The sequence below is a fragment of the Clupea harengus genome, chromosome 2, assembly GCF_900700415.2.
Source record: "Clupea harengus chromosome 2, Ch_v2.0.2, whole genome shotgun sequence".
NCBI classification, from domain to species: Eukaryota; Metazoa; Chordata; class Actinopteri; order Clupeiformes; family Clupeidae; genus Clupea; species Clupea harengus.
In genome coordinates, this window is record NC_045153.1 from 13,835,115 (window position 1) to 13,846,064 (window position 10,950).

At 46.3% G+C, this 10,950-nt stretch overlaps 1 protein-coding gene across 13 annotated transcripts in view; it reads left to right on the forward strand.

Annotated features, from left to right (window-relative positions):
- glsb (glutaminase b) overlaps positions 1 to 10,950 on the forward strand; it is a 56,808-nt gene that overhangs the window by 25,621 nt on the left and 20,237 nt on the right. For 6 of the 13 annotated variants that reach the window (XR_004165540.2, XM_031583580.2, XM_031583518.2 and 3 more), the window contains exons 6-12: positions 138 to 301; positions 573 to 653; positions 3,619 to 3,677; positions 8,194 to 8,226; positions 8,450 to 8,508; positions 9,775 to 9,841; positions 10,260 to 10,310. Coding sequence is in view for 12 of the 13 variants with exons in the window: in XM_031583580.2 (XP_031439440.1) it covers positions 138 to 301; positions 573 to 653; positions 3,619 to 3,677; positions 8,194 to 8,226; positions 8,450 to 8,508; positions 9,775 to 9,841; positions 10,260 to 10,310 (514 nt within the window). In the remaining variant the exon portion in view is untranslated. The remainder of the gene's footprint in view (positions 1 to 137; positions 302 to 572; positions 654 to 3,618; positions 3,678 to 8,193; positions 8,227 to 8,449; positions 8,509 to 9,774; positions 9,842 to 10,259; positions 10,311 to 10,950) is intronic. The other 7 variants (XM_031583549.2, XM_031583587.2, XM_031583557.2 and 4 more) reach the window with 3 other exon arrangements.

Sequence of the window (10,950 nt, forward strand, 5' to 3'; positions counted from 1 at the left end):
TACAAAGTGGAAAATGAAAATCTATGTTTTATATCTGCAGGATTAGTCAGACAGATCTCACTGTGTGTCTCAGAGCTCTGATCTCTGATCTGTTTTTCTGTTCTGTTCTGACCGTTTGAAATGGCTATTTCACTCAGGCACACGGTGGGCGACACTAAGGTCCCGTTCTGCCTGCAGTCGTGCGTCAAGCCCCTGAAGTACGCCATCGCTGTGCACGACCACGGCACCGAGTACGTGCACCGGTTCATCGGCAAGGAGCCCAGCGGCCTGCGCTTCAACAAGCTTTTCCTGGACGAGGATGGTGAGGGGATACACCCACCTTCCCACACACACACACATAATCTCACACTCCTACACACACATTTTCATACAGACACATTCTTACACACATAAACACACATAATCTCACACTCCTACACACACATTCTCATACAGACACAATCTTACACACATAAACACACATTCTCTCTCTCTCACACACACACACACACACATACACATACACACCCACAAACACATGCATCACGTACAGAGCTGAAAAACAGACTTAACACTAAAACCTGTTTTTGCAGTCCAGCATCGCTGTGTTCCCCAAACAGTTAACATTGGCCCAGTTCATCACATTCCCGGAGTCACACCCCCTCTCTACACAGGTGGTCAGACTCACCCGTATACCTTGACCGCTGGGTTACACCTAATTCTACACCTAATTCTACACCTAATTCTACACCCAATTCTACACCCAATTCTACAAAGAACCACAGAATCCCATCCAAGAGCCCCCCAATAGCCATCACACACACAACAAACCATCCTGATAAAAACAGTCACCTCAGATAAGACATTGTTTTCATTTGAATGCTTGTAAACTCTGAGCACAGGCTCCGGCTGAAGGGTCTTTGGAGATGATCAGAAACTGTGTGTTTGTGACTAGAGCCTCTGACTGACACCAAATGTAGCACATCTCAACTCAAACTAAGAATAGATCCCCAGCTGTCTTACCCTTACGGTGTTATCGGCTGTGTTACGATGTACCAGTGTTAATTTTGGCAGCTATTTTAGATTTAGTCTTAGTCTTAGTCTTTAGACGAAAATGCATATTAGTTTTAGTCACTTTTAGTCATTTTTATCCTGCTTAGTTTTAGTCTAGTTTTCGTCAACGAAAACTCAAAACATTTTAGTCTAGTTTTAGTCGACGAAGTCTCATTACATTTTAGTCACATTAAACTAAAAGTTAAGTCCATCTTATAGTCACATTAAACTCCTTTCCATCCCTTATCAGGCCCGGGGACCCCTTGTGTTGTGTCTACAACTGCATAATAGTCAAGCTTGCAGTACTTAAACTGTGGATGCAATTCGTCTCTAAGATACAGATCTCCTAGTATATGCCTACAGCTGAATTCCAATGAATTCAATGTAAATAATAATTTTAAGGCAATACTTAATTAACAGTATTATCATTAAAATATAAGAGAATATCAAGTCTAGATTTTGAAGATTCAAATGATCTGATAACACAATACAACTACTATGCCTACCTGGCCTTAGTTAAATCAACCACATATCCTCCATATGAATTGCTGTGCAATCTGATAACCAACATACAGTATTTAGCTAGACGGATAGTTTGAGAGTTGAAAGTAGTGCCAATGATAATAACAATTGCATAAATAGACAAGGATATGTAAACCAATCACATATTCATTTATTTTTTCTTGATTAATGTCATGCGTGGCCTGTCCTATAGTCCATTCTGCAATGTGTTCACTACACTTGACAGAAAATAAAACACAATGCACCGCAATAACCGGAGAGAAACCTTGTGGCTTCAAAATAGGTGGGAAGAACACAACAAGAGGCACCTGAAAGCGCACAAGACAACCCTGCCATTTATGCCAAGGTAAGGATAGCTAAGTTATACTAGCTATCGATAACTAGCTAGTATAACTTAGCTATGCTACCTCATAGTTAGCCAACGTTAGCTAGCTAAAAGTTTTGGAACTCATTTGCCCAGCCAAACGGGAGGTTTCAATCGAAAATGACTAGCTAGTTATCCAAGCTGACACAACCTATACACTCGACTGCCCCTTTGAAGTTAACTTAACGTTGGCTAATATATTCGAATAACTAGTTAACATTAGCTAATTATCATTGAGAGTTACTAGCTAATTTACCTTGGCATAAATGGCAGGGTTGTCTTGTGCGCTTTCAGGTGCCTCTTGTTGTGTTCTTCCCACCTATTTTGAAGCCACAAGGTTTCTCTCCGGTTATTGCGGTGCTTTATTTTCTGTCAAGTTATAATTAAAGACTGTCCAGATATCTATTCTTATTTGTCTTCCAGTACCGAGTGCTTGAACTTCAGCCATCATAACGTTCAGCCATAGGGCGTCACTTGCATGTCTGGCCATCTCAGAGAGTGGAGGAGGGATAGATACAGGACCGGGCAACATTCAACCAATGATGTGCATACAAGTTTAGAAAAAAAAAAAACAATTGTGACTTAGTCAACCACCAACATTTCGTCTCGTCTCGTCTCGTCTCGTCAACGAAAGTTAAAATAGATTTAGTCATAGTTTTTATTTATAAAGATCCGTTTTCGTCACGTCTTAGTCTCGTCTTAGTCACGGGAAAAAGGTCGTTAACGAATATTTTTCGTCATAGTTTTCGTCAACGAAATTAACACTGCGATGTACTATGTATTACAGTGACGTAGGTAGCGCTACCGTGTGAGGTGTGAGGTGGCTGGTGTTATGGATTGACAGGGGTGAAGGAATTTAATTGGAGGGGGTTGTGTGTGTGTGTGTGTGTGTGTGTGTGTGTGTGTGGTGGGGGGGGGCGGGTGACCTATTCCCACATCCGGCGATCACTAACACACAGCCTTCCCCTCATTATGTTTCTGAGTGAGTGAAAAGAGACAGCTTGTGTCTCAGGCGTGTGTCATAACCGCGTACCCTCCACAGCAGCTCTTTATGTTTCTGTGTGAAAGGAAAAAGACGGCGTGCGTCTGAGGAGTGAGTCATCGCTGAGTGTTCTCCGCAGTGCTTTTCTCAGGTCGTAGCTGTAGTGTTGGGGAGCACTCCTGCAGCTGTAGAAGAAGACTCACTTACAGTGTGCTGTCATCTCATGTCTTATGAGATTAATTCATTTATGAAAACATCCAGAATCGGTCTCATTACAGTGTAGTGATTTAATGAGCCGGATCCCCTGTGACTAGCTGACGTGTTCGGTCTGGGCTCACCTTAGCGCTGACGCTCCCTGCCCTTTGTTGCCATGGTAACAAGATGAAGGTTGAATGACTGAGCAGGACATTTCAGATGATCAACTTTGCACAGAAGGTGGACGAGCCCCCACAGAGATGCAGGCACACACACACACACACACACGCACACACAACAAACTCACACCAAACATCCAAACTGGCATCTAATTGTTTCTTAAATCAGCCTTCTCTTTTCTGTTCTTGCCCTTTCTTAGCCAGTGTGACGTACAGTGTGTTCGTTTGTTATATTATGTTTCATAAAAACCATGGGCTACTGTACCCTATGCACACATTGATTTTTTTTTTTTTTTAAATCGAGAATATTATTTGAAAAACAAATTAATTAATCTTTATTTCAGATAAACCCCATAATCCGATGGTCAATGCTGGGGCGATAGTGTGCACGTCCCTGATAAAGGTAAGCCCCCTTTCAGCTCAAATCCACATTCTTGCTTCTGTTATTCTCCCTAATGAAGTGTGATAACAGTAACCCTAACAGAACCTCCCCCTGTACTTAACATCAGCACAATAAGACCCAGTTTGTTCCTTCAGTGTTAATATGAATGTGGTGGTTCAGTGGTACCAGGTCAGAGGTGCTCTATGGGAACTGTAGTCTTGCTGGAGCGAGGGCGTTGACCTGTAGTGTATGGAGAGAAGCAGCATTGTGCTGTTGCAGTGGGGAACTGTAATCTTGCTGGAGCGAGGGGCTTGTAGCAAAGGGAGAGAGCAGTCACCCTTACCCGGCCTTGAACCCGGGTCTACAGGGTACCAAACCTGCACCATAACGGCAATGCCAAAGAGCTTGGCTCGATGGTATGGCAGTCAGAGCACATATTCATCTGTAGTGACAGCACTCCGTCACGGTGCTTATCTTTAGTTTATGAAGAGGGGCAACATTATGCAGTTGCAGGGTGAGAGAGAGAGAGAGAGAGAGAGAGAGAGAGATGGAGGCCAGGCTCCTAGTGGTGCCCTGGGGTAACTACAGCCCAGCGGAGTAGCCCAGCGGAGTAGCCCAGCGGAGGTGCTCGTGTGGGCACTGGACTAGTAAACAGAGATTAAGAGATCTGAGGGTATCTGAGGTTAAGGGTAAAGGTATTTAGGTCTCGTATTTAGCAGGCGCTTTTATCCAAAGCTAATTACATAGGCATCCGGCAGCAGCCAGGAATCAACCCTGGGTGAACAGCTTGGAGGGCACAGATGCTAACCACTGTCCCACTAACACTTATTAAAGAGCAACCGGTACCCCCAATATCCATTAAAGAGCCACCTGTACCCCCAATACCCATTAAAGAGCAACCAGATTTAATTTTTGGTAGGAAAAAAAAACATGCAGAAGCCTGGACACTGTAGTAGCTTCTAGTAGCTAATGAACTGTGACAGCCATATCCCTTAAAGTTGCCTGTTTGTTTAATTCCAGAATGAACAATGATATTTGAAAGACGTGTCTTTGATCTGATTGATGGTGGAGTCTGTGGTTGAATTTTATGTGGAGATGCTCTTGTTTTTTGTAAGAGTGTGTATTAACACCTATTATCTTCTATTAACTTCTAATAACGTAACCACTAGCTATTGATGTTAAACATATTACATAGACTGTAAGTGTACATTATATATAATATATACATATATTATGAGTCTGGCTGGGATTGACCCTTCATGCACATTGTAGGTTCCCTGTTGAAGACTAAAGCTGTGAGGGGGATGACGTATGTTACTCTCATCTCTTCTTGTCAGATAATTCCTCTCTAATAGTGTTCCCATCATGGCTGTGTGCCGTCTCACGTTCGACTACTAGCGTGTGACACCCCCACCCCCCCTCCCCCCGCTCTCCTTCCTCGCATTCGTTAACTGGAGTGACTCATCTAGTGGTGCTGTAGGACCATATCTCTGTCTGACGTCTTTCTCTCTGTCGCAAATGAATTTTTGGTGATGAAATTCATTTACCGGTACCCACTCCAGAGATCCTTCTCTCACCACTCCACCCCTGGCTATGTAATGGGGAATGGGGTTGGACACACACACACACACAGTATGTGGCCGATCACACGAGACACGTTTCTAGAAACACGTCACTAGCAAAACCATTGTTTTACTATGGTACGGCGCGCCTTTCATGCAGGCTTTTAATGCGCCGCGCTTCGTGTTTTCTAGCGGTTTTTAGGCGCGCATAAAAGTTTAAATATTCTTAACTTTTCAGCGCAAGGCGCGGAGTCGCACAGCTCATCAATGTCACACTCGGCCCAGGCAGCAAATCAGATCAAGCAAGAGACAGGCTTTACTACTTTACCACTTCCTTCCTGTTTTGATGCTGGTAGATGTGGTAAGAACGGCAGCAAAAACAAACGAAAATGGCGATGGCGAATATAGATAAAACCTTAATTTTTTCGGTATTTAACTACAAGGAACTATATAATTTGAAGTCCAAAAATGATTTAAACACCAATAGATTTTATTACGTTTGATCGCCCGGTTGCGCACACATCCCCGCTTCACAGGCGCACCAGGCTGTTTTGCCCGGCGCGCTTGGCCAAGGCGTTTTTGAAGGGGCTGCGCCTTAAGCGGCTGCGCCTATAGCGACGCGTTTCGGTGTGATCGGCCCCTAAATGTGGCTTTCTTTGATCCTGCCTACACTATGTAGCCCACCTCTGTCAGTATGTTTGAAAAGGCCTCACCGTAGGTGTGTATGTGATACATACACCCCCCACCAACCCCCAACCCCGCCACACACACGTGAAATGGAAAGCAAATTGTTGTAATTATAGTTATAGTTATATTATAATAATAATCCTATAAATCGGATAAACTCTCTACATCTGTAACCACACTATCAAATACAAAGTCAGCATTCTGAGGGGAAATAAGCCCTAACCAGGCAGGTTATTGTGTGAGCTATCTAAAATAGCATAGCCTCATCATTCTCATTGTGACTTCACCCATTGTGGCTCCGTGACACTCTCTCTCTCTCTCTCTCTGCTCTGAATGAAGAGAGTGTCCTTCTTCTCCTTGTCCTCCTCCATTGAATGATTTGTTCCTGGAGTGTACTGTGCTCTGTAGTTTGGTGGTGTGAATCTCTCTATCTCTTTCACTCTGTTCCTACCTGGTGGTTGATGATTCTCTTGAAAGCACCGCACGACATGGTGTTCTTTTGCCCTGCAACTCCCCCCCACCCCCCTTTTCACCTTCCTTCAGTCCCCCCATCGTATCAGTAGAGACTGTACCAGTAAACCAAGTACCATGTGATATAGTGTTTAAAGGTTGTTTTTAAAGCTGTGTGTTTTGTTTTGTTTAGTTTTTTTTGCTTTTTCATGTTGTTGCATATTTTGCAGAATTAGGATCTGTGAGATTTTGCCCCTGTGGGATTTTGACCTGCAGCAGGTCAAAGGTCGAAGTTGGTAATTCTTCTGCATTTACACTTTTTTAAAACCTCTTCTTTGACTCAGGCTGGACACAAACTGATTGGCAGCCACTCCAGTCTGAGTTTGTCCTATAGTTTTGGTAAATAAGCCATCATGCTGTCCATGTTATGTTCAGGGCTAGCAATGAGATTATATCTACGTATATACTTTTTGCCCATGGCCAAACACGCACTAAGGCCTGAAGTTTAAGTGCATGGGACATATACATCCTCAGTTCCAGTGTTAGAGATAAGTTCCTTAGCTAGGTTCCTTCTGTTGACCATTTTCTTGACACCCCCTCTATCTTCCTGTCCCTCTTTCTCTGTTCATTTCTCACTCACACACTCTCTACGCCTTTTCACTATTTCTCTCTCTTGCTCTCTCTCTTTCTCGCCCTCTTTCTCTACCTAATGCACCATTTTCCAATCCCTCTTTCCACCTGGCTGCCAGCTCCTTGTCCTGCTAATGGGCCCTGATCCTCCAAGCTTCCCATATGACACATGTTAACCTTAATCCACATGCAGGCTGATTTACCCTACTGAGAGCATACACACACACACACACACACACACACACACTCAAACACACACACACACACACACACACACACACACACACACACACACACACATACACACACACACACACACACACACACCCACACACACACACACACACACACACACACACACACACACACACACACACACACACACACACACACACTCAAGCACGCATACACACATACAGACACACACACACACTCGAGCACGCACACACACAAAGACACACACTCACTCACCAACACACACTCTTCTTGCCTCAGCACAGACATGACCATAAAGACACACACACTTACTCACCAACACACACTCTTCTTGCCTCTACACACACATGACCAGAAAGACACACACACTCACTCACACACTCTTCTTGCCTCTGCACACACACACAAGACACACACACCCCATGCACCAGTACACAAGTAAACAGTGTCTGGCCAGTGTTCTTAATTCCATTTCACTCCCTCCCTCTGACCTGTCTCTCTATCAGAAAGATGTACAATGCGCTGCCAGTGTGGCCTGGAGAAACCTCCCATCTGTTAACCTGCAGTATTTCCACCATTTGATACTCACCCTATATCTCTACTTAGTATTGATACCAAAATCTTTCTTAGAGACATTGTGTGCACCACAGAACCCTAGTGTCATTATCTTTTCTTAATAAACCATGATACGACTCCTTACTTCTTCATGTAGAGTGTTTTTATCTCATATAATTCCACTAATTGCCTGAATTTTCTTCATTATTTTTTTTTTCTGTGAAAGCACTCATGCAATTTCTCTTTGTCTGTAATTGTGTGAGTGTTCTCTTATCTACTGTAGTTCAGTGCTGAAGCGTTAATTAGAAAACCATGAACCACTCTCAGAGCTCTGTTAGACCTGCTTCTTTTAATATGTTTTTGTCTGTGCGCTCTTCCTGTAAAACTGTTCACCGACTGTTCCCTCCGACTCTTCTTTTCCTCATATTGTCCTTCAGCAGGGAGCAGGCAACGCTGAGAAGTTTGACTACGTGAGTAGCTCTTAAACTGACACAGTAATCACATTTGTTTAACTCAAGAGAGACAGAGTGTAGAGCAGTGCACTGGTGCCTAGCAGTCCACCGATGCGCTTTGCTCAAAGAGTCATAAAAATAAAGAGCAAACAGCCTAGGTGCTCATGTAGTTAGTTTAAAAAAACAGAACATATTTGTTCATTTGACACACTTGAACACACTCTTTTTATACGCATCACAGGTTATGAACTTCCTGCAGAAGATGGCAGGCAATGAGTATGTGGGATTCAGCAACGCCACGTAAGTTACACACCTCACGACTCACTCACTCACTCAGGCCTGCGGTAGCCTACCCGATAGCACCCTCCACTCACTCAGGCCTGCGGTAGCCTACCCGATAGCACCCTCCACTCACTCAGGCCTGCGGTAGCCTACCCGATAGCACCCTCCACTCACTCAGGCCTGCGGTAGCCTACCCGATAGCACCCTCCACTCACTCAGGCCTGCGGTAGCCTACCCGATAGCACCCTCCACTCACCCAGGCCTGCGGTAGCCTACCCGATAGCACCCTCCACTCACTCACGCTTGCGGTAGCCTACCCGATAGCACCCTCCACTCACTCAGGCCTGCGGTAGCCTACCCGATAGCACCCTCCACTCACTCACGCTTGCGGTAGCCTACCCGATAGCACCCTCCACTCACTCACGCTTGCGGTAGCCTACCCGATAGCACCCTCCACTCACTCAGGCCTGCGGTAGCCTACCCGATAGCACCCTCCACTCACCCAGGCCTGCGGTAGCCTACCCGATAGCACCCTCCACTCACTCACGCTTGCGGTAGCCTACCCGATAGCACCCTCCACTCACTCACGCTTGCGGTAGCCTACCCGATAGCACCCTCCACTCACTCAGGCCTGCGGTAGCCTACCCGATAGCACCCTCCACTCACCCAGGCCTGCGGTAGCCTACCCGATAGCACCCTCCACTCACTCACGCTTGCGGTAGCCTACCCGATAGCACCCTCCACTCACCCAGGCCTGCGGTAGCCTACCCGATAGCACCCTCCACTCACTCACGCTTGCGGTAGCCTACCCGATAGCACCCTCCACTCACTCACGCTTGCGGTAGCCTACCCGATAGCACCCTCCACTCACTCAGGCCTGCGGTAGCCTACCCGATAGCACCCTCCACTCACCCAGGCCTGCGGTAGCCTACCCGATAGCACCCTCCACTCACTCACGCTTGCGGTAGCCTACCCGATAGCACCCTTCATTATTCAGAGCCCCGATTTGTCTTCAGCCTGCAGACATCATGAAAGCCTAACGAAGCCTCATAAATATTCAGCGTGTTTACCAAAGTAAATCAGAGAGGAGACTAAACTTGATATGAAGGTTCATTGTACCACGACAAAAAAAATTGAATTGAATATAATTTCACAACTGGAAAACCGTCTTGTAGTTGGATGCGAGTAGCATGGGAGTATTTTTGTTGTTGTTGTTGTTTTAACGGCTGGGGTGTTGGCAGTGCTCTTGAGTGATTGTCATGTTTTCTCTTCGCTCTGACCCAGATTCCAGTCAGAACGTGAGACAGGGGACAGGAATTTTGCCATCGGCTACTACATGAAAGAGAAGAAGGTATGTATTGGCTGGCGGCGTGTGTGTGTGTGTGTGTGTGTGTGTGTGTGTCTGTGTGTGTGTGTGTCTGTGTGTGTCTGTGTGTGTCTGTGTGTGTGTGTGTGTGTGTCTGTGTGTGCGTTGGCTCACCTGTGACCACATATGTCTTTTGTGTTTGTCCTTGTCAAATTTGATGTAGTGTTGGTTTTTTCTTTTGGCACACTTTTTCTCTGTTTTGTGACTATGATAAAGTTTTTGAGATGGAAGTTGTAAATCTTTTTGAAGTGGAACAAATTCACAACGTTCCACAGCTAAGAGAGCTGTTTCTCTCTTTTTTGCTAGCTGTAGTTTGCACTCTACATTGCAATGTGAGTCTACTTGAGAAACCTTTCATAGAATTTCTCTCTCACTCTCTTTCCTTCTCTGTTTCTCTCTCCAGTGTTTTCCAGAGGGGACTGACATGACGTCCATTCTGGACTTCTACTTCCAGGTTAGTCCAGTTTCACTGGTGATGCAGCAACCTGCCATCAGCTGAAGGTGTGACGGGTGTGAATGTGATTGCCGTGATTGTGAGGGGCGTGAGAGTGACGAGTGTGACAGTGACTAGTGTGATTGTGACGGGCGTGAGTGTGATGGGCTGAGCTGACGTGATGGCGTTACTCCAACTCTGATTCTAACTCTAACTCGAGCTCTGGCCCTGACTTGGCTGGTGACGGCCCCCACCCCTGACTGCCCCACTGTAGGCTGGTGACGCCCACCCCGACTGCCCCACTGTAGGCTGGTGACGGCCCCCACCCCCGACTGCCCCACTGTAGGCTGGTGACGCCCACCCCGACTGCTCCACTGTAGGCTGGTGACGCCCACCCCGACTGCCCCACTGTAGGCTGGTGACGCCCACCCCGACTGCTCCACTGTAGGCTGGTGACGCCCACCCCGACTGCCCCACTGTAGGCTGGTGACGCCCACCCCGACTGCCCCACCGTAGGCTGGTGACGGCCCCCACCCCTGACTGCCCCACTGTAGGCTGGTGACGCCCACCCCGACTACTCCACTGTAGGCTGGTAACGCCCACCCCGACTGCTCCACTGTAGGCTGGTAACGCCCACCCCGACTGCCCCACTGTAGGCTGG